The following is a 24,034-nucleotide window of genomic DNA, read 5'->3' as shown; positions in this document are numbered from 1 at the left end:
CCAGATCTACAAGAGAAACCCTATCTTCAAAACCAGTATCAGAGGGGCGCACCACCATACCAGACCAGGATGTTCTTTTTAAATTTGGATTTCCAAATTGTGTCCCACTAGAAGAGGATTCAATGGTCTTGTGCCGGGCCCTTCCATGCCAGTCAGATATTTTTCCACTGAACCACAGCACCGTCCCCTAAATTGTTCTTATCTTCCTGAGTTTGGTTCTTTATAAATGAATACGTTTTCTAGTAAGAGTGTAGTGTATCTGTCTTGGGAGACTAGTCATGTGTCTTTAAATACACTGACAGCCGACTCTCTGAATCTGAGAAGTTAGAATAGGCCATGGGCTATTGGTGGCTTCATCACAGTGGCTTAGTGGTGTTGGTGCCACCCACACACACTTCAACCTGTGACTGGTTTACAGTTGTTTACCACTCACTCCCACAAATTATATGCAGTATTACTTTACATTATATTAACCAAAAATAAAAAAGAACTGGTTGTTTTCTCTCTCCTTGAAGTATGAGCTCCTCACTTAGGGAAGTGCTATGACAAGATGGGGATGATGGTTGCAGTCATCTTTAGTCATATGTAAAATTGGACATACGAGTTGTTTTCTTGTCTCTAGAAGGATTCAGTTTTGGAGGGTTAGGGTTTTTGCCCATTTTATTGCAAACTTGGGAGCAGAGTGACAGAAAGGGCTTAGAGTGAATGACCAGTGTAAATGCCGTGTGCCGTGTGCATGGCTGAGGGAAGGCTGTGGTAGACAAGTTGCCTAACAGGTACGAGGCTCTGGGCTTAGCATGGAAAAAGGACTAGAAGGGATATCTCGTGGCCTGCTTGAAGCAAGAAATTTGATTCCTGGCCCACCTAGTGACAGGGCCCTTCCCTCCCAGAGTTCCTGGCTGAGTTAGTGCCCAGCTCAGGTTGCTCAGTTAGCTTGTAGGCCAGTGCAGAGTAAACTGCTTAGGGAGCAAGCTGTGCCAAGCCCGGTTTGTTCTGTGGAGTACATGATGACATAGGGACGGTTTCACATCCCTACGTGGCAAAGCCTCTGTGCTCCTGTGTGTTCCGTTCTTCCCTCACAGAACAGTCTTCTTTTGTGTTTGACACCATAGAAAGTATTTCTGTTAGTAGTTCTTAGCTCAACATGTTTTTCTTTCCTGTTTATATTTCTTTCATAAACATGAGCCAGGCGTGATGGTGTATGCCTTTAATCCCAGCACTCCGGAGGCAGAGGCAGGTAGATCTCTGTGAGTTGGAGGCCAGCCTGGTCTACAAAGTGAGTCCATGACAGCCAAGGAAGGCTACACAGAGAAACTGTCTCAAAAGACTTTTTTAAAAACAACAAAAACAAGAGCAGTAAAACTTTGGAGATGGTGAAAGAGAAAGACCTGCTAGTGTGCAATGAACTTAAAGTGCTTACTGTATTCTAGTCAACTACCATAGTTGTGGGTTTGTTGGTTTTCAGTTGGAAAACACAATTACCTTTTTATCCTGAATTTCTTTATTATCACTTTCTCCGATGATTTGTTTTTTAAACGTTTTATTCATTTATTTTTTGAGAACTTGGTCCTTTGAGTACTGTGTTTGATGATTTCTACCCCCTCCCTGATTCGTGACCTGTTTTATAATTAGTGTTGTTACTTGTATACTGGGCTTTAGTTCTGTGGTTTTTGAGACAGTATCTTACTGTAGCTCTGGCTGGCCTGGCACTCAAGGCAGTTCTTCTGCCTTGGCCTCCCAGTATTGGGATGACAGACTTGGGCCACCATGCTTAGCAAAAGTAGACAGTATTCGCCTTGTAGTGAACATACCCAGAATATGTCATTCCTATTTTCCTGGTTGCTCAGAATGAAAGTTAAGATTCCCTACTCTCCTTTACTTGAGCAGACTTCTGGGCATTTGTCATATAATGGGCCTTGTCCTAAGCATCTGTGATGGGCAGCCGAGCAAATTGTTGTTCCACATTGCTTACATTTTAGTTGAGTAATAGATTAAGGAGCATGTCAACATGGAGCATAGTACATGAGGAAAGTATAGTTTACTTCAAAATACACTGAGTCGTTAGAGATGGAACCCAGGGCTTGGGTGTAAGAGAAATGCTGTTTAATTGAGGTACACTTTACATGTGGCTTTAGGGAAGATTACTGAAGAAGTAATATTTGATCAGAGACCCAAACAAAGTGACAGGAGAAAGAAACAGCCTGAGAGGAAGATGGTGTGTGTCTGTTAGGATAGCAGTAGGATGAGGTCAGAGGCAGCCATCAGCCACAGGCAGGGCTTTAGGTTTCCTTCTAGGTATGATGGGAACCCACAGCAGAGTCTTGAGCAGGAAACATGATGAAGAGGGAAAGTGGTGCCGGGTTGCTTCTCTGTACTTCATTCCGCTGGATCTTCCTTTGCAGATTGTCTATGCAGAAAGACCGCTCACCGACAACCATAGGTCACTGGCTTCCTACGGCTTAAAAGATGGTGATGTTGTAATTTTACGACAGAAGGAGAATGCAGACCCTCGTCCTCCAGTGCAGTTCTCAAGTAAGATTCACCACCTTCTAATATAACCCTGAGTAGGTAGAGCAGAGAGGGCCTGTATTTTAGAATCAGACTAGCAGGGTGTAGCCCTGACTGTGGGTCTTCTAAGGAAGGTCGGTGTCGTAGCTAACCCAGCACTTAGAGCTGGCACATTGCGAGCCCTCAGTCAAAGTTAGTCTCTCCTGTTCTCAGCGATGGTTCCATGATAACATTCAACCCTAGGACTAGGTGGCTGGGGAAGCCTGTGCTGCTTGACTGACTTAACTACAGTATATCTAACTATCAGGCACATAAACCCATATTTCATTGGCCTCCTTACGTGGTTGTGGGGTAAGTAATCCTGCTTTGCCTTAGCAATAGATGAAGCTCCTTTAAATGATGTCATCAGAATTATGTAGCTAGTCAGTAAAAACAGTGATTGAAATGTTGCTTTTTCTGTTATTTCAAACTTGGCAGGTTTAAGTGGTTGGAGCACCATGTTTGGGTCCCTCCTTGACACTGCTATAGTCTTGGGTGCACTATTCATATTGGGGGATTTGCTTCCCCTTGTAATTTTTTTTAATGATTTATTTTTATATGTATGGATATTTTGCCTCTTTGTGGGTGTGCATACAGTACCTGTGGGGGCTAGAAGAGGGTGTCAGATCTTCTGGAACTGGAGTTTATTGTTTTTAATACACATGAGTGTAGGTACCATAGACATTGGAGGTATCAGAGCTCCATGGAACTGGAATTACAGGGGGTTATGAACTCCCTTGTGTGTGTTCTGGGAACCATTAAGAAGTCACTCTTAACCACCGAGCTATTGCTCTAGGACACCCCCCCCCCCAATTGTTTTGTTTTAAAGACAGGCTTCCACAGCCTGTAGGGCTATGGAACTTTGTGTCTGACCCAGGATGCCCAGCCTCATCTTCCCAGGGGCTAGAATTACAGGCACGCACCTACACACCCACCAGCCGTGGTGCTCAGGGTCTGGAGCCTACATGTAGGCTTAGGAGCTTTCTATGTCTCTAAAACACGCAGGACTATGTGGGAGCGGGCACATATGTGTTTGGTGCTGAGGGCCCATACCTTCCTTTAGCTTCTCAAAGGGGCTCGTGACTCAGGGTTTCAAAACCCTGATGTGGAACTGCATAATGAAATGTGTCGTCGCCCCCACCACCACCACCACCCCCACCCCCCACCCCGCACCCGCCTTTTTTGTTTTTCTAGACGGTCTCTCTGTGTAGCCTTGGCTGTCCTGGACTCACTTTGTAGAACAGGCTGGCCTCGAACTCACAGTGATCCACCTGCCTCTGCCTCCTGCATGCTAGGATTAAAGGCGTGTGCCACCATGCCCAGCCTCCCTTGCCATATTTTTGTGAAATTCTTCAAGTAGTATTTAGGTCAGTTGTTTTTCTAGTTTATGGTAATAGGCTGGCAGGTGTGTTAGGCAATACACACTGCTGTTTGGAGTACAGTGCTTCTATTCAGACTACAGGATCTTCTTCAGGCACTCACTGTGTCTGGTCCTGATTTTAATCCATCCCTTGGGCTTCTGCTTTAGAAAGATAGCACTTCTAGCTTACCAATCAGTAAAACCAAATATTCCCTCAGGTACTTTGGGAGGTGGAACTAGAGGCTCTGGGTATTAGTTTTGTTTTTGTTTGTTTTGTTCTGCTTTTTCTATATCGACAACATAGCCAGTATGTTGCTGTGAGGGGAGAGATATATGTGGAGATCTTGTTTATTAAGTAAACAAGTTTTTCAGAATGGACTAGCAAGATGGAATGTCAGATGGAGATAAGTTTCTCCACATGCAGAGATAGCCCCACCCACTGGTTTTGGTGGTTGGTGGAGGCAGCGGCTCCCAGGGAGCCTTCCACTCACTCGCCTTTCCATTGCTTAAATGTTTTGTCCTATATTCCCTATCTGCCCTATCTCTCAACACAAACACTGGCTGCCAGTTGGTCTCTGTTTTAAGATAGTTACTAGTTGAACCTACATACGAGGCTGAAACCTTATACATGAATTTCAGCATTCCCTTTTTGTAGTTGAGACACAAAGGGCTTCAGGACAAAGGTTGGTCATTAAATGAGTTTGTTGGTTGGTTGGTTTTTCAAGACAGGGTTCCTCTGTGTAGCCTTGGCTGTTGTGGACTCGCTTTGTAGACCAGGCTGGCCTCGAACTGACCAAGATCCACTTGCCTCTACCTCTCTGAGTGCTGGGATTAAAGGTGTGCACCATTGCGCCCAGCTTTAAATGAGTTTTAGAGTTGAACATAATGTGGAGTTTTTCAAGGTCATTGTCTCATTTGGGCTCTAGTTTATTTTAGTTTGCCTTTTTTTGGAGACAGACTTGTCTCAAACTCCCAGTCCTCTTCTCTAAGCCTCTAATGTGCTGGAAATACAGGCATAAGCCACCGTATCCAGTGTCTTTCTTTCTTTCACTTACCAGATTTATTGAAATAAAACCACAGTCCACAAGATTCACCTGTTTACAGGGTAAAGTTCAATGGCTGTGGATGTATTCGCAGAGCTGTGCAGCTGTCATCCAGCTCTGTTTATTTCATTCATCATGTGCACCCTAACAGCCATTCACTGCTTTCCATTACACCCAGCAAGTTTGCTTTCTGTCTTTATGTTTACCTGTTATGGGCATTTCATGGCAGGGGAGTCATTCATGTGTGGACTCTTGTGTGAAGACTGGGGTTCTAGAACAATCCAGAACCTGGGGTAAAAAAAATTCCTGTTCTTCAGTTCTTTAGTCCTGTGAAACCATTGTGCCCACTTATTTCCCAGGACCATGTGTGGGATGCACAGATGAAACTAATTCAGAGAGGCGTGAAGAGCCTCCTTAGACTTCCTCATATGGTGCTGCAGTGCTTAGTTGTGCAGAATTTGGCATCAGGTATTTATGCTGTTCACTTGATGCATACAGTATTCTTTCCCCCTTGAGACAAGGTTTCTTTGTGTAGCCCTGGTTGTGCTGGAACTAGTCTGGCCTTGAACTTCTGCCTCCTAAGTGCTGGGATTAAGGTGTGCACCACCACTGGGCAGTTTTGTTTGTTTGTTTGCTTTGTTTTTTTCAAGACAGTTTCTCTGTGTAGCCTTGGCTGTCCTGAACTCACTTTGTAGATCAGGTTGGCCTCTTAACTCAGAGATCCACCTGCCTCTGCCTCCCAGGGTGCTGGGATTACAGGCATATACCACCACACCAGTTTCATACAGTTGTTTTTTTTTTTTTTTTAAACGCCATGTTGATTCTGGGAATAAAACCCATGTCTTTTGCTCATTAAGTACTGAGGTATCTCTCCAGGCTTAGGATGTCTCTTAAGAACCTGCACCAGCTCTCAGATAGGGGTCCAGCAGCTGCCTGCATGCTGCCATGCTTCCTGCCATGGTGATAGTGGGCTAACCCTCTGACACTGTAAACAAGCCTCAAATTAAATGTAAGAGTTAACTTGGTCATAGTGGCTCTACAACAGTAGAGCAGGGACTAAGACAGTGAGTGTGCTCTGGGACACATGCCCACACTTACATCATACCCACCCACACAGAAACAGTATATTTTTATTATTATTATTATTATTATTATTATTATTATTATTATTATTATTATTATTATTATTATTATTTTGAAACAGGGTTTCTTTATGTAGTCCTAGCTGTCCTAGAATGTAAAGCAGGCTGGCCTCCAATTTTGATCCACCTGCCTCTGCTTCCTGAGTGCTGGGGTTAAAAGCTTGTTCCTGCATGCCTAGCTCAATAAAACTTTTTAAGAAGAACCATATCTAGAGTTAAGGCAATTGCAGTTACTGAGACAATTTTTTTTGTTTGTTTGAAACAGACTCACACATCCCCAAGGAGGCCAAAAACTTACTTTGTAGCCAATTACCTTGAATTTGTAATCCTCTTGGCACTCCCCCTTCCTGAGAACCAGGGTTATAGATGGACTGCATCAGCATAGTTTATATGGTGCTGGGGAGTGGACCCAGGGCTCTGGCATGTTGGGTGACTACTTTGCCATCTGAACATACTTTAGCCCTTTGATTTAGTTTTCTAAAAACATAAAGAACTAGAGAGATAGGTCGTCAGTGTGTGAAGGAGCTTGCTGCCAAGCCTGACCACCCTGAGCTTGACCTAGAAAGGCTTTTGATGAGAGGAGAAAACTGACTCTTAAAAGTTGTCTACTGAGTCTACAAGCCTTTTCTCCCCCAACACAAATCAAATAAATGTAAATTAAATTTCTTTCTTTTGGTTTTGTTGTTGTTTGTTTGTTTGTTTTGGTTTTTTGTTGTTGTTGTTGTTATTGTTTTTCAAGACAGAGGTTCTCTGTGTAGCCTTGGCTGTCCTGGACTCGATTTGTAGACCCACAGCAATCCACCTGATTTTTTTTTTTCTTTTTCTTTGGAGAACGGTGTCTTACTACATAGCCTTGGCTAGCCTGCAACTCAATATGTAGACCAAGTTGGCTTGGAACTCATGGAGATCTGCCTATTAAAGATTTTATTTATTTTGGGTCACGTGGTATTGACACACGCCTTTAATCCCAGCACTTGGGAGGCAGAGGCAGGTGGATCTCTGTGAGTTTGAGGCCAGCCTGGACTACAGAGGGAGTTCCAAAACAGCCAGAGCTGTTATACAGAAAAACCCTGTCTGAAAAACAAAACAAAACAAACAACAACAACAACAAAAATGATTTTATTTATTTTATGTATATGAGTGCTCTATTTCTATGTATTCCTGCATGCCAGAGGAGGGCATTAGAGGTTGTAGATGGTTGAGAGCCACCATGTGGTTACTGGGAACTGAACTGAGGACTTCTGGAAGAGCAGACAGTGCTCTTAACCACCAAGCCATCTCTCTAGTACCCCCAACTAAAAATTTAAGTAACGCCTTTATTTGTTCTGGAACATTTTGTAGATCCCAAATTTGGAGTTATTACCATTGCCTGAAGCAGAATTCTTCTTAATTTTTTTAAGATTCAAAGAAATTTATGTGTGTGAATGAATGTATGTACACTGTGTGTGCGCGCGCCTGACGCTCATGGAGGTTGGAAGAGGGTATGGGATGTTCCTATAACTGGAGTTGCTGGTCATTTTGAGCTACCATGTGGGTACTGGGAACCGAACCCTGGTCTTCTGCTAGAGCAGCCAAGTGTCTTAACCTCTGAGCTGTCCCTCCCTCTCATATTCTTTCCTATCAGTTTACCCTTGGAGCACCTTCTTGGAGGAAGAGCAAGGGGAGCGGCATTGTGTGTCTGCAATTATCACTTGCTGCTGTTCGCTGTGATGAGTGAGTGAGTGTTCTGTTGTTTTTTTCAGTGCTTGTTTTAATGGAATGCATCATTTGGGCAAACTTGTTGTTTAATCTCAACAGACTTACCCCGGATCGACTTTAGTAGTATAGCTGTGCCTGGCACGTCAAATCCCCAACAGCGCCAGCCGCCCAGATCACAGGCTCAGCGCCCATCTCCTGGGGAAATAGCATCGTCTCCTCAAGGCTTAGACAATCCAGCCCTGCTCCGAGACATGCTGCTGGCCAACCCGCATGAACTGTCCTTGCTGAAGGAGCGTAACCCACCCCTGGCAGAAGCTCTGCTTAGTGGAGATCTCGGTAAGCTCAGCCGTTTGCAGACAAGTCAGGATGACCTTAGGTGATGTGGCTGTGCCACCACAAATGCTCAAGACCCAGGCAGTGGTCTCAGTCCATTGGCTCTCTGCAGTGATTCCTGAACAGGCCACCTGTTGAGGGGTGAATTATGTAATCTCAAAGGCTGGGTTAGCTGACAGTAAAGTTTGTATTTAGTTGAAATCATCTTGATCCTGGGAGAGGTATCTTTTCGATCACCAAGAAATTTGCCTCCCAAGTGCTGTGATTAATAGCATGTGCCAGTTTCTTTTTACGCTTTTGGGTTTTTTGAGACAGGGTGTCCTGGACTCGCTTTGTTGACCAGGCTGCCCTGGAACTCACAAATCCACCTGCTTCTGCCTCCTGAGTGCTGGGATTAAAGGCGTGTGCCACCATGCTAGGCCACCAGTTTCTTTTAAAATTTCTTAATTTTAGCTAGGCGTGGCAGTACACGCTTTTAATCCCAACATTCAGGGAGCATAGGCAGGTAGATCGCTGTGAATTCAAGGCCAGCCTGGTCTACAAGTGAGCCTTGGGGAGCCAAGGCTACACAGAGAAACCCTATCTTGGGAAAAAAATCTTAAGAGAGAGAGAGGGAGTGTGTGTGTGTGTGTGTGTGTGTGTGTGTGTGTGTGTTTGTTTGTGTGTGTTCTGCACATGTGGCCACAGCTTGCATATAGAGGTCAGAGAGCAACATTGGGTGTCAGTCCTTACATTGCACTTTGTTTTTTCCTTCAGATTTATTTATTATGTATACAATATTCTGCCTGCAGATCAGAAGAGGAGACCAGATCTCATTACAGATGGTTGTGAGCCACCATGTGGTTGCTGGGAATTGAACTCAGGACCTCTGGAAGAACAGTCAGTGCTCTTAACCACTGAGCCATCTCTCCAGCCCCCTGTACTGTGTCCTTGAGAGCAGGGCCTCTAGTGTTTGTCAGTGTACTGAGGACACCAAGCCAAGTGGTGTGTGTACTTCTGGGGATTCTCATAGGAACACTAGCATGCACATGTGTGGCACTGCACCAGCTTTCACATGGACTCTGGGGGTCCAGACTCAGCTTTCATTTTGTGTAGTAGGCTGCAAAGCACAGCCCACAGCCATTGTAGAGGACAGCTCACAGAGCCTGTTCTCTCCTACCCGCTTAGGCGAGTGAGGGATTGAGTTCAGATCTTCAGACTGGTCCACAAGTGCCTCTGCCTCCCAAGTGCTGGCATTAAAGGCATGTGCCACTAAGCCTGACTTGGTTTTGGCCTTTTTAAAGTGGAGGGTTAGAGATATAGATCATGTGGCCACCTTGGGTATCACCCTCCAGAATGTCAACCAGCTCCTCTGAGGTGGGGTCCCTTCCTAGGCTGCCTGGCAGCAGGCCCCAGGAGCCCTCTGTCTGCTTCCTGGTCCCTGGAGTGCAAGTGTGCACCGTCATCTTCAGCAGTCTTATGCAGTCTGCTGTCACACTCAGGTCCTCTCACACTGGCACAGTAAGCACATTACCCACGGAAGCCATGTCAGCCAGAAAGTCTTGTTGTGTTCCTCTAGTCAGTTTCCTCTTTAATAGGCAGCACTGTTCTGATAATCATTGATTTGTTTTGTCTACTTTCAAACTTTATGTATTTGGGATTATAGAATACACTCTTTTGTGTCAAGGTTTCTTTTAGTTAATTTTTAGGTACCACAAAAATTTTTTTTTTTCGGTACATCATGTTGGAAATGTTTGTAATCCACGTAACATTGCCTTGGTTTTCTTCATTTCTTTTTCTTTTTTAAAACAATTTATTTAATTTTGCTTTATTTTCATTGGTTGAGGTCATTAGGTCCCTTGGAACTGGATTACAGACAGTTCTGAGCTGCCATGTGGGTGCTGGGAATTGAACCCAGGTCTTTGGAAGAGTAGACAGTTGTCTTAACTTACCACTGGGCTATCTCTCCATCCCTTTCTTTCTTTCTTTTTAAAGCAGTCAATATTATAGCCTGTGATGGCCCCAAGTCTACAGAGATTTTGCTGCCTCTGCCTCCTAAGTGCCAGATTTAAAGGTGTACACAACCATGCCCAACTCCTTAATTATGTTGGCATATTAATTGTCAGAGATTAGTTTGGGCACATTTACACACCGATTTTTGTTGTAATTATATCATGTAGTGGCAAGCATGGCTTTCTCTGTTACCTTTCCTGCGAATTTTCTCTCAAGACCATGAAATGTGATAGAGTATGATTTATGCAGTTTAAGCCAGACCGTGGCTCAAAGGAAACAAGCACCGATGAGGAAAAGCGCTCTGTTTGTTCCTACATGGTAGGATAATGAGGACAGTCGGGGCATGGAGGCAAGGAGGCATCTCTCTGCCATACGTGATCATTGCCTCACTCGGCCATATAGGGAAGCTGCTGACTGAGTAGAAACAGTGTAATGGGGACTTACAGTAATAATAAAAGGGACAATAAGAGTTGGTGATGCAGCTGATCTGGTGAGGATGAGCAAGCAGGTTTGAGGCCAAGCCTGACAATCCAAGTTCAGTCCTTGGAACTGAACCCACATGGAGTAGGAGGGAGCTGACTCCCACAGATCAGCTCTCTTCTGGCCCACTTGTGGGCTGTGGCTGCACGAACATATACATGGCTACGTATGCACAAATGTATAAGAATAAAAACCAAATTCAATGTGTCCCACACACGGGAAAGTGTAGCTAGCACTCAGGAAACTGCAGCAGAAGTTTGAGGGTAGAGTGTTAAGAAATGGAGACAGAGCCGGTCTCACTGGCACATGCCTCTGAGCACTCGGGAGGCAGAAGCAGGTGGATCTCTGTAAGTTCGAGGCCAGCCTGGTCTACAAAGTGAGTCCAAGACAGCCAGAGATACTCAAGGAAACCCTTTCTCAGAAAACCAAAAAGGGAAAAAAGAAAGAAAGAAAAAGAAGTGAAAAGACATGTTTTTGTCTTCTGACTTTTAAGCTAAGGCATACAAGATTGTAGCTGTGAAAATCCTGTTCATGTACACATCTGAAATAAGAGTGTTTTGTTGTTGTTTTTCAAGACAGGGTTTCTCTGTATAGCTTGGCTGTCCTGAAACTTGCTATGTAAACCAGACTGGCCTTGAACTCAGATATTTGCCTGCCCGTACCTGAGTGCTGGGATTAAAGGCGTGCACCACCACTGCTCAGCTGAAATAAAAGTATTTATTAAATTGTGGAATAAAAAAGAAAGTGTAGAGCTAAATGTGTCTCCCTTATTTTTGTAGAGAAATTCTCTAGGGTCCTGGTGGAGCAGCAACAGGACCGAGCCCGGAGAGAGCAAGAAAGGATTCGACTGTTTTCTGCTGACCCCTTCGATCTTGAAGCTCAGGCAAAGATAGAAGAAGATATAAGGTAAGATCCATCTACCTAATGAGCAAGCTCACAGAATCCAGGTCATCAGGCGTTAGCTAGATGTCTGCTTGGAGCAACTCCCCTGTCTCCGGGTTGAGATAATAACCTCAGTCTTTCCAGGAAACTCTCCTTCATACCTAACAACTTCTTGCTCTCCTTAGGTTTTGTGAGTGTTCTCTGACTAGCAGACAGAACAGTTTGTTAAAGCTAGGTCGGCGACCCTAGGACAGACGCAGGGGAAACCCCGTCTGCTGAGAGCAGTAGACTGGCTATGAAGGCTTGTTTCTATCCTGATTAAATTAGAGCTTGAAGGTGATTGGATTAGAGAGCTCTGCACAAGTAGAGTCTGGTAGTCCAGCATCTGTCTGCTTTCTTCTGTCCTTTGCTGCCTTGGTTGGTGGATAAGCTCTCTGCCTGGCACATTTCCAACTCTGAGCCTCTGATGCAGTGGTTCTCTGCTGAGGTCGTATTAAAAGCATGCAGTATGGTTTTAAAACTGCAGATTCTTGAGTCTTCTCTATAGTCTGTGAGTCAGGATCTTCCAGAATGGAGCCCAGGCAAGTGCTGGCTGCATCACTGATCATAAATAAGATGCTGTCTGAATAAAATGGCCATTTGCTCCCCAACCCCAATTCAGTTTTGTTGCAAATTGTGAAAACCATATAACTAAGAGGAGCAAATCCAGTAATACCCTATTACACCCCCTAGGGTGGGCTTTATCTATAGATGTCTACTTTAATATACTCAACATGCTTTCCCCCGCTCTTTTGCCTACACTAGGGACCTTGTCAGCCATACCTGTTAGACTAGTCCCTTATTACCAGGCTGCATATCTGACTGTACTTGATACTGAAAAAATAAAAATCACACTCCAGAATTAATTGAAATCCCTAAGCTATTTGCTCATATTCTCTTGCTTAAGTATTCTCATTAATTGCATCAAAAAAACACTTTTTCCCCTCCTTCTTACACATTTAGCAAGTGTTCTGCCACTGAATCACATCCTCAGCTCGGATTTTACATTTTATTTTGAGACAGGATCTCGCTGAGTTGCTAAGATGACCTTGAACTCAGCCTCTACTAGCTATGACTTCGGGCCTGTATGTTTTGACTGTCTGTGGACATAACGTAGCTAGCTGAGTCTGCCCAGAGAAATAAACCATTTGTTCCTAGCCGGGTGTGGTGGCTCACTCCTTTAATCCCAGCACTCAGGAGGCAGAGGCAGGCGGGTCGCTGTGAGTTTGAAGTCAGCCTGGCCTACAAAGTGAGTCCAGGACAGCCAAGGCTACACAGAGAGACCCTGTCTTGAAAAAAAAAATAATAATAATAAAGAAATAAAATAAACAAACCATTTGTTCTTACCGGGTCACATTGCACCTGTAAGGGAGTCTGACATTGACTTCAAGTATAGTCACATTCATCCTGGAAAAGGGAGTAGGAAAGCCTCATAGATAAACCCTGGGAGTGGAGTATAGCGTATCCTACAGGGGTGCAGTGAAGGAAACTAGGTAATGTGAGGAAAGCATATTACTCCGTAGTCCAAGCTGGCCTGACACTGTTATGTATCTGGGGCTACCCTGAAGGTTTTTTGTTTTTTGGTTTTTTTTTTTAGTTTATTTGGTTGGCTCATTGAGTTTTCTTGTTGTTTTGAGATATATGCCCTGGTTAGCCTCTGTGTGAGCCACCACGCGTGGTAATTATTTATTTTAATTTTATTGGTGCGTGTGTTATGAGAATATGAGTGTAGGTAGCCGGTTGGATCACAGCTGTGAACTGCATGACGTAGATGCTAGGAACCAAACTCAGATCCTTTGGGAAAACAGCAAGCACCCTTGACTGCCAGGTCATCGCTCAAGCTCAAGAAATGTGGTCAAAGCTACCTAGATTAAAGCATTTTTTGATATTGTTTGTTTTGGTTTGGTTTTGTTTTGTTTTGTTTTGTTCCCCCAAGACAAGCTTTCTCTGTGTGGCCTTGGCTGTCCTGGACTCACTTTGTAGACCAGGCTGGCCTTGAACTCACAGAGATCTGCCTGCCTCTGCCTCCCTGACTGCTGGGATTACAGGCGTATGCCACCATACCTGGCTGAATTAAAACATTTTTATTACATTTACGTATTGGTGTGTATATGCATGCAATGACAAGGCAGTTTGCTGGTGTTAGATCCCACCTTTTTCCTTGTGGTACCTGGGGATGGAACTCAAGTGTTTAGGCTTAGAGGCAAGCATCTTCACCCACATGGAGCTATCTCATAGGCCCATTGCCCTTAAAAAGTGGTGCCACATGCCTTTAATCCAAGCCTGGTCTACAGAGCAAGTTCTAGGACAGCCAGAGTTACACAAAGAAATCCTGCTTCAAAAAATCCAAACCAAGACAACATGAACTCCCAAATAAAGGAGCATTCTTGCAGGGCATGATTCATACATGATAATTCCAACATTGGAGAGGCTGAAGACAGGTTTACACATTCAAGTCCAGCCTGGGCTATGTAGTAAGAGCCTGTCTCAAGTAGTAGTCATGAAATTTGAATGTTTGGTAAGATACAAAGGGATCTGGCCTTGCTTTTTAGGACTTTATTTTTCCATTTCTGAGCTTTTAAAGGGAGCACAATTGTTTTGCATGAGGATAATTTTTATGCCTGTCTTAGGTCTTCTGCCAGCTCTGTCTCTCATCACCTCCTGCTGAGTCACCTGTTGGGGAACACAGAACCAATTTCCATTCTATGACTCAGCTGCTCCAGTTAGGGCAAAAAACATTTACAAAATGTGTTTGCGGTGTTCTTTGCTGGGAGTGGAGCTTTCAGTGTGCTGCTCTGGCTCGTCACAGGCAGCAGAACATCGAGGAGAACATGACGATAGCTATGGAGGAGGCCCCAGAGAGCTTCGGCCAGGTCGCCATGCTTTACATCAACTGCAGAGTGAACGGGCATCCTGTGAAAGCCTTCGTTGACTCAGGTGATGATGGGGAGAGGGGAGAGTCTAGTGTCTTAAACACTGGTCCTGTGGTCTGCTTGCTGATGCCTGGAAGTTACATATTTACTTTTCAGTCTTTGTCTTGGTGATAAATTTCTTTTCCCAGTCGTTTCTTACCTGGTTTTGTATTTGAGTGTCTGTCTTCTACTGTTACTTACTGATTGCCAGGACATGGGTGGGTTTTTCCGGGTTGTTTTTTTTTTTTTTTTTTTTTTTTTTTTTGGCAATTTAACCAAAGAACCAAAAATAGAGGCTCAAACAGAAGGAGACACTGTTGAGATTTAATGTGGGTGGGTGGGGTGGACGGGAATTGTTAGCTCAATGGTTTATATCCTAGCACCCATATCCACAGCTCACAAACACCTGTTAATGCCAGCTCCAGGGGATATGACACCCTCTTGTAGTTTCCATGGACGTCTGTACTAACGTTGCATTTCTCCTTCTCCTACAAATAAATGTAATTAAAAATAAAATATAATCAGCCTGGTGTGGTGGCGCACACCTCTAATCCCAGCACTCAGGGAGGCAGGGGCAGGCGGATCTCTCTGAGTTCGAGGCTAGCCTGGTCTACAATGTGAGTCCAGGACAGGCAAGGCTGCACAGAGAAACCCTGTCTCAAAAAACAACAACAACAAAAGGTTGACAGTGAGCCAAATGAGCAACAGTCAGTATTCAAGGCCCCAATTATTGTTGGGGGCTGCTTTTTGTGGGGCACAAGAAAAGGAAGGATTGGTTAGTAAGGGGTTGTTTTGAATGGTTCCCTATTTTGTCTGATAAATCATGTCATCTGTTTGTTTCTTCTACTGCACATGTCCCTTCCCTTATTGCATCAGATTTTAGTTATGTGCACACCCAGTTATACACAAGCATAGCATTGTCAATAGGGATTCTCTCCAAACGCTTACAAGAGGCCACTGGTTTTCTTATCACACACATACCCAGAACTGATTCAGGCTGGATTGGCCCTTCCCTTGTTCATTTGTTGTTTTTGGTTTTGTGTTTGTTTGTTTGTTTTCAGACAGGTTTTCATTGTATAACAGTACTGGTTGTCCTGGACTCACTTTGTAGACCAGGCTGGCCTGGATCTCACAGAGACCCACCTGCCTCTGCCTCCTGAGTGCTGGGATTAAAAGTGTGCGCCACCACGCTGGCTGGCCCTTCTCTTGTTCAACCACAAATACATTGGGGCTACACTTGATTAGAAACTGTCAATTGGCAGTTAACAGGAATGGAGAAATATAGGCCATTGTTCAGAGATGGTAGTATTCATAGCCTGGTGGGCCTCAGGGCTCAAGAGGGTTCTAAAGTTGCTAAGGGCATTGTTTGGAAGGGGATGTGGTGCTCTGGTGAAGGAACCAGGCGAGTTCCGAGTGTCTCATTACAAGAGAGGCGTGTACAAAACCAAGCTGGAGTCCCAAGGGAAGCTCTCCTCTGCTCATCTGGCTCTTTAGCTCGTTTAGTATGCTGAGTGTCTTGGGCCTTTTTGAAGGGTTTGGGAGCAATAGCACCCGTGAAAGGGCCGCAAAGGGCATGAGTGTGCACTAGTTGCTGATAGGATACTCCCTGTGAAGGGCTCAACAGCTTATTTTGGCTCACAATTTCAGAGAATATGGTTAGTGGGAGCATTTTGGGGGGTGGGGATGGAAACGTGTGCCTTATAAAAGAGAGAAAAATATATGCATTCTACTAGATCTTTCTCCTTTTCCCCATTTATTCAGTCCAGGAGGCCTCCAGCCCACCTGCAAGGAGGCTCTTCGTAGCCTCCAGAACAGTCAGGGCTATACAGAGAAACCTTGTCTCAAAAAACCAACAATAAGCAAATAAATATACAAATACATAAATAAATAGGTAGAGAGATAGCTTCATTAAAAGCACACACTGCTCTTTCAAAGGACTTAAGCTTAGTTCACAGCTAACAACTGTCTGCAACTCTAGTCTCATGGAATTTGTTGCTATCTGCTGGCCTTAGTAGACACCAGGCTCTCATGTGCTAAAACACATAAAATTGAAAAAGAATGAAAGAAAGAATAAGCAAAGAGATGGAGTTTGCCACGAGTTTTAGATGGTCCATGTGCTAACTATAACTAACACCTATTTTCAATAATGGCTCTGCTTTTGCTCAAACTTTATTATTATTTTTGTTTCGATTTTTGAGACCCAATTTCCCTCTGTAGTCCTGTCTGTTCTGTAATCTCTGTAGAACAGGCTGGCCTCCAACTCACAGCAACCTGCTTGCCTCTGCCTCCAGAGTCCTGGGATTAATATACTCTTTCAGTCAGATTTCTGTGCTATACTAGATTCTGGTATGGAAATAAAAACTGAATTAAGCCGGGAGTAAAATAACCAGAACATGAGGGCTGAAGCAGGAAGAACAGCAGGAGTTTAAAAAATACGTGAAAGAACAGCTAGGCAGGATGATGTTACATGGCATTTATTTTTACAGTCTGATATTATTCTCTCCCTCTAGGTGCCCAGATGACTATTATGAGCCAGGCTTGTGCAGAAAGGTGCAACATAATGAGACTCGTGGACCGCCGGTGGGCTGGCATTGCCAAAGGAGTGGGCACACAGAAGATTATTGGAAGGGTGCATCTAGGTGAGTGGAGGCAGGCAAGTTGCTGCTTTTTTTGTAGGGAATTGGTAGGTGGTGAGTTTTAAAGTTCTTTCATAAGTCCCTTTGCTTGATGAGACTATGTACATGGGAGCAAGCAGTGTGTGTCTTTGGATACATCTGCTCCTGTGTAGGTCAGGGGACCACTTTGGAGTTGGTTCTGGCCTATACCCTTACACAGGTCCCTGGACTTCAATGGAGGTTGCTGGGCTTCTGTGGCAAGCCGCTTACTTGCTGAGACATCTTGCTGACCCTGGAGTATGGCTTCTTTCCCTCTAGCCTGGCTAGGTCAGAGGTCATTTCCCACACAGTGTTAGGCACTGCATTTTAATCTCCTGTGGTCAGCGATGCTGCACACTCATGGAATGTATGGCCCTTTCTCCTTTCAACTCCTCTTTAGGGTGTTTGCATATGCCTGAGTATGGGTCTCTTCATTTCTTGTACTCAAATGCTGGTGGCTTTTTAGTCTAGAAATGCATCCATCAGTTCCATGGTGGAACCCAGTGCCCTAGCACATGCTACGCATGCTCCACAGCCAGGCTGTCCTCTAGCCCCTTGATGTCCTTCGAACAAATCGGCTCCTGTGCTGGGCTTATCCTCTCATTCCAAGGAGGGGGGCAAGATGTTGATGGGTACTCAGAATGGGTACTCTCTAGAAACCAAAAAGCCTTTCTAGAAACACAGTAGAGCTACAACCAGAGGTTTTATCTTTCCATAGTGATTCTAGATCCCATCAAGTAGGCTATGAAACTTCCTACACCCTTTATTGCAAGAACCAGCATGACATCACTGCAAAGGAACTTTCCAACACATGAACTACATGTGTGGCAGGGACCCAACGTAAAATGGCTGACTTACTTGAGATGTGAGATTTTTTTTTTTGTGAAATTCTTGTTGGTTTTGTTTTTTAAAGAATTGTTATATTTTATGTATGTGAGTAGTACTATGTGTGTCTGGTGCTCTTGGAGTTCAGAAGAGGACATCCGATCCTCTGGAATTGGAATTATGGGTGATTGTGGTCCTCCATGTCAGTGCTAGGAACCTAATCTGGATCCTCAAAAAGAACAGTTGTTGAACCTCTGAGCCATCACTCCTGCCCCAGTTATGTGGTTCTTGGTCATGAAAAGCAGGACACCCTTTTCTAGCTATCATCACCAAGGGAGTTTCTGCATTCTATGTTAGTATGCAAGTCTCAGAACAGGACAAAAGTTTGAGGTGTTCTGGGATAGCTGCATATCCATGTAGAGACCACCTTCGTGGCGTCAGCGTGGTGTAATCGACTGGATTACAGCCCACCTGTGGGTTGGAGGATAGCTGAACTGGCTGAGTGCTTGCTATGCAAGTGTGAGAAAAGATTGGAAGATCTTGGTGTCTAGCAACCCATCCATGCCAGCCAAATGGTGAGTCCCTTGTTCTGTGAATACCTGTTCTAAAACTACAGTGGAGAGCAGTGGAGGAAAAGACACTTAACATCAACCTCCAGCCTCCATATACATGTACATACACCATTTACTACTTAATAGTAGCAAAGTAATTTTAATTTTAAATTTTTTATGTTTATGGCTGTTTGCCCGGTTCAAGTCTTTGCACTACATGTATGCCTGGTGCTATGAAAGCCAGAAGAGGGCATAGGACCCCCTGGACCTGTATTTACAGGTGATTTTGAGCTACCCTGTGGGATGCTGGGAATTGATCTGGGTCCTCTGCTAGAACAGCCAGTGCTCCTAACCGCTTAGCCATCTTTATAGCCTCTAGTAAAGTTATTTATTTATTTATTTCCCCCTGAGACCGGTTTCTCTGTGTACCAACCCTGCCTGTCCTACACTTTCTTTGTAGACCAAGTTGGCTTTGAACTCACAGAAGTCCACCTGCCTCTGCCGCATGAGTGCTGGGATTAAAGGCGTGAACCACCACACCTGGCCTTAGTAAAGTAATTTTTAACCTGAGAAGTAGGAGATTGCAAGTAAAGCCAGGCCTTACTTGTGTCTCTGATTTGATAAGTAGGAACCTGATTCTAACAGGCATTTTCTCGAATGAAAGTTTACTTTAAAAGGTTTAAAATAAACTGAGTGTGGCGGCACACGTCTTTAATCCCAGCACTCAGGGAGGCAGAGCAGGCAGATCTCTTGAGTTTGAGGCCAACCTGGTTTACAAAGTCAAAGCTACATAGAGAAATCCTATCTCAAGAAAAGAAAATTTGTTGGTTCTACCACTTTTCTGAGACAGGGTTTCTCTGTGTAGTCTTGGCTGTCTTGGACTCACTTTGTAGTCCAAGCTGGCCTTGAATCACAGCGATCCACCTGCCTCTGCCTCCTGAGTGCTGGGCTTAAAGGCCTGCACCACCACACCTGGCACCACCACTTTTTTTAGGATACTTTTATGCAAAATGTGTCTGAGTGGTACAGCTTTATCCTCAACAACTCAGGTATAGAAATACCTTTTTTGTTTGGTTTGGTTTTTTTCCAGACAGGATTTCTCAGCACAGTCCTGGCTGTTCTGAAACTTGCTCTGTAGACCAGGCTGGCCTGGAATTCGTGGAGATCCACCTGCCTCTGCCTCCCAAATGCTGGAATTAAAGGCGTACACCACCGCCCCTGGCTGTTACAGGTTTTTAAAATCCTCTTAATGCTTGCTTTCTTCACCAGCTGAGTGCGTCCTGGTGGCATTCAGAGCAGTAGCTTGGCTCTGCCCTGTCCACTCATTGTCTTTCAGCCTGTTGGATTGTTGTGCCTCCCTGGGCCTGACTGAGTCCAGGAAGCCCAGCACAGAATGATGGCTTCATTCCCACAGCTCGCCCTGGCCTTGTGAAGCCCACATCAGTAATCCCTTCTCTGCTTGTGCTTTAGCTCAGGTTCAGATTGAAGGTGACTTCCTGGCATGTTCCTTCTCGATTCTTGAGGAGCAGCCTATGGACATGCTTCTGGGACTGGACATGCTTAAACGGCATCAGGTAATTACGAGCTTTTGTATGTGTCTGTGTACATACAGGGGCACACATATGCATGGAGGCTAGAAGTTGACAACGGGTGTCTTCCTTGGCCAGTCTCTACCTTATTTGTTTCAGAGAGTGTCTCTCACTGAACCCAGAGTTAACAAATTTGGCTAGATTGGCTGAGCAGCAACTACAGGGATCCTCCTGTGTCCTCTCCCCCAGTGCTCAGGTTATAAATGTGCACTGTTGCACCAGGCTTTTTCCATGAGTGTTGGGAAATCCAGACTTAGGTTCTCACGCCTGCACAGCAAACACACTTTACCAAGTCAGACAGCACCCAGCACTCCCAGCCTGGGCTTGTGGTTTGTGTTCTGTTGTTTCTGAAGGATGGTTTTGTTATGCAGCCCTGACTGGCCTGGAGCCCACTGTGCAGCAGGCTGCCTCACACTTGCAGTGATGCTCTTCCCTCTGCCTCTTGCACCTGGGATTACAGGCGTGCGCCACCACACCTGGCGCCACTGTATTTTAACCTGCTCTGTTTCCAACCTGGGCCAGTTCACTTCTCCTTAGGCAGCCTTGTGGTCCCTCGCTCTTGGGAGGTCACCATATTGATGCTGAACTTAGTGCAGACATCCAAGCGGCATAGCTCACTACAGTCCAAAACTGGACTCAAGCGATCCTCCTGTCTCAGCCTCCAGAGTGGCTGGGACTACAGGCGTGCACCACTGCACTTGCACCACTGTATTTTAAACATTCCCCTGAGGATATAAATCAGTGGAAGAGCACTTGCCTCAAGCATGAAAGGCTCTAGATTCAGGCCCCTAAAGACAAAAAGCCTTGAAGAATAATGTGTATTATATTGATTGATTAGCATTGTAAATAGAAGGAATGAGTAGATGTCTGTATAAAAGAAACCAAGGTATTAACTTGTCACTGTTTTGCTGTCATTTAACATACACTGGTATTTTCTAACTTTACAGACATAAATCTTATATGTGGGCAATTGTCAGATCTTAAATAGAGATAAAACACACAACAAAGGAGACTGTAAATAAGAAGTAACATGGCCAGTGGCCACACCTGTAATCCCACACTCAGGGTCTCAGTCTCAAAACAACAAAGCAAAGGAGGGCAGGGAGACAACCAGGCAGGTGAGGCGCTGCTAGCTGCAGTGGTTGTGCAAGCCTGATGACCCATACTTGATACGCCGAGCCCTTGATGGATGTGGGGGGGACCTGTAGTCTTAGCACTCAGGACGTGGAGACAGAATTGCCTAGAAGCTCATGGGTCAGCTGCCCTGGAGTACACAATATAACATCAGAAATAAGAGACCAAAGAGAGACAAGGACCAGAAGTTCAAGGCCAGCCTTAGCTATATGCTGAACTCAAGGGCCTATCTCTAAAATCAGAAAAAGTCTAAGGCAATGTAGTAGCACACACCTGGAGTGAGGAGGGAAAGTTGGAGGCTGCTTTGGCTACAAAATGAGTTCAAAGCCAGCCTGGATTACATAACAAGACTTTATCTCTAAAACCAGAAGTATAAAATTGGTGGTTTCAGGTGTATATTAATTTTTATTTTTAAACTATCTCTGTTCTTATGTTCTTCATTGGTTGAATGTTGAACTAAGAATTGATTTTTCTGTAGGATACTTCATTCACTCTTTGCTTTCTTCTTCTAAAGTGTTCTATTGACCTGAAGAAAAATGTCTTAGTGATTGGCACCACAGGCTCACAGACCACCTTCCTTCCTGAGGGGGAGTTACCAGAGTGTGCCCGCTTGGCATATGGAACTGGGCGAGAGGACATACGGCCAGAGGAGATTGCAGACCAAGAATTAGCAGAAGCCATTCAAAAATCAGCAGAGGATGCAGGTATTGGAACTGAGCATTTGAATAGTGATGTGTTGTTAGCGAGGTCCAGGCCTTTCCAGCTTCTTACTGGCTTCATTGTTCAATGGAAATGTAGCTCTATAGTAAAAGACTTGCTTAACACACAGGAAGCGCTGGGTTCAGTCCCCAGTACTACTTAGGCCAGTGTGGTGGTGCACACCCAGAATTCCAGTACTTTGGAGATAAGAGTAAATAATCTAAATGCAAGGCTAGCTTGGAATATTTTAGACTGTTGTCTCAGAAAGGAGGAGAGAGAGTGGGCAGGAGTTTGCATTGCTGTGGCTCAGCTGGCAAAAGCACTTGCCATAGAAGCCTAGAAACCCAAGCCTGTGTGAAAGTGGAAGGACAGCACTGACTCCACAGTACACTCTGACCTACACGGACCCATATACACGTACCATCCTAATAAAAGCATTGAAGGACTCCTGTTTGAACAAATCAAAAAGCAAGTATCTAAGTATAGTGGAACATTCGTGTAATAGCGGCCTCCAAGACTGGGCAGAAGGATCACATGGTCAGTCCCAGCTTAAGCTGAATATTGAATTCCAGGCTGGTTTGGACTATATAGCCATACCCTGTCAAAAACAAAAAACAAACAAACAAAAACTTGAGGAGCCTGAAGCAGTGGCACATACCTTAATCCCAGGACTCCAGGCCAAGGCAAAGTGGCTCTCTGTGCCTTCAGGCCAGGCTGGTCTACAGTGTGAGTTCCTGGCCAGCTAGTCTGCACAGTGAGACGCTGTTTGTGGAAAAAAACAAAGCTGGGAGGGACAAGAATCCAGTGCTATGTTCAAGATTAGATCATAACTTGCTTGGATGCTTCTAAAACATCTTGTGTTGTCCATAAAGAGAACTCCACAGTAAGCGTATGCTTTCAAGATCAGCAGTACTTCCTTGGAAATGTGTTTCATTTTCTCAGCCCACTTATTGATTTGAAGGAAGGCATTGTCATTGTGACTACAGTAAAAATGTTTGGAGAAAGTGCTGCCCCCAAAGAGAAGAACCAGCCATGAGTGTAATCTTGCATTAATCAAGTGGAGTCTTTGTGTTCCCTGAGGTAGCAGTGCCTCTGAAAGCAAGCCCCCTAAACTCCTAAGTCTGAGGACAGAATGGAGTCTTTTGAAAAAAAAAAAAAAAAAGGATCAAGACAGTGTTGCTGAAACCCTCACCTGTTACAGAACAGTGGCTCTGGGGAGCATTTCTAAACTGAGAAGAATTAACTTTTAAGTGAGTTATCTTGCAAGTCTTGGATCAGGATTAATTCATCAGTGTGGCAGTCTCATGCTTTGCTTTTTCTGGCAAAGGGTGTTAGATTATGAGCACATGAGACAGCTTTCTCCTCAAGACAAAAGATAACATATTTGAAAAGCAAACTACAAGGTTTTGTTATGTTTTCCTGATGAACCCAAGGTTTTGTTCTGTTTGCCTTGAACCTCTGGAGTGGGATGGCGTAGCTGGGGAGCCTCCTGGCTGGCCATAGTCACAGCTGCCCCACCACCCTCTGATCAGGAGTCACTGTGTGTCAAGTGGGGTTTTGGTTGCAGCTAAGCTGGGTTTTTGTATTTGTTTGTTTGTTTTTGTTTTTTGTTTTTAAGAGGGAGAGTTTTGAGTTACCAGCAATCACTTTAGTCTTCCCAGAAGGTCAGCATGAGTGAGCTCATTTACCTCCTTAGCATGTAGAAGGTAATTTGGCAGCTTAGATGGCATGTTGACATTTTGAGATAGATTTCCCCCTCACACAGCCATGTGGTGTGTTTAGAGAAGCAGTGTTCCTAACCCATTAACAGTTAACCCCCTAACGTAGGCATCTTAAGTAAAGTTCAGGCATCCAGGCAGCCAGCGCTTCTACACAGAGAAACCCTGTTTCCGGAAAAACAAAACAAGCCAGGTGTGGTGGCACACACCTTTAATCCCAGCACTCAGGAGACAGAGGCAGGAGGATCTCTGTGAGTTCCAGGCCAGCCTGGTCTACAAAGCGAGTCTAGGAAAACTAGTACTGTTATACAGAGAAACCCTGTCTCAAGAAAAAGAATAACAAAACAAAAATAAGTAAGTAACCTTCAGGCAGCTAAAGTAGGTGACACATTTCCAGGATCAGCAAAGGGACTAGTCAGTTTATCTGTGGAACATT

The 24,034-nt window shown here is 44.6% G+C and overlaps 1 protein-coding gene across 3 annotated transcripts in view; it reads left to right on the top strand.

The window, feature by feature from the left end:
- LOC311599833 (regulatory solute carrier protein family 1 member 1-like) overlaps nucleotides 1-24,034 on the top strand; it is a 43,330-nt gene that overhangs the window by 6,302 nt on the left and 12,994 nt on the right. Inside the window, exons 2-8 of one of the 3 annotated variants that reach the window (XM_084785892.1) lie at nucleotides 2,403-2,532; nucleotides 7,890-8,126; nucleotides 11,375-11,501; nucleotides 14,326-14,453; nucleotides 16,939-17,067; nucleotides 19,929-20,032; nucleotides 21,696-21,885. In XM_084785892.1, the coding sequence (XP_084642018.1) occupies nucleotides 2,403-2,532; nucleotides 7,890-8,126; nucleotides 11,375-11,501; nucleotides 14,326-14,453; nucleotides 16,939-17,067; nucleotides 19,929-20,032; nucleotides 21,696-21,885 (1,045 nt within the window). Of the gene's footprint in view, nucleotides 1-2,402; nucleotides 2,533-7,633; nucleotides 7,806-7,889; nucleotides 8,127-11,374; nucleotides 11,502-14,325; nucleotides 14,454-16,938; nucleotides 17,068-19,928; nucleotides 20,033-21,695; nucleotides 21,886-24,034 lie in introns of those variants that run through there. The other 2 variants (XM_084785891.1, XM_084785893.1) reach the window with 2 other exon arrangements.

The sequence above is a fragment of the Acomys minous genome (assembly GCF_964271855.1).
Source record: "Acomys minous genome assembly, chromosome: 6".
Taxonomy (NCBI): Eukaryota; Metazoa; Chordata; class Mammalia; order Rodentia; family Muridae; genus Acomys; species Acomys minous.
Note: the sequence above shows the minus strand (reverse complement) of the source record. Positions and strands in the feature narration are given on the sequence as shown.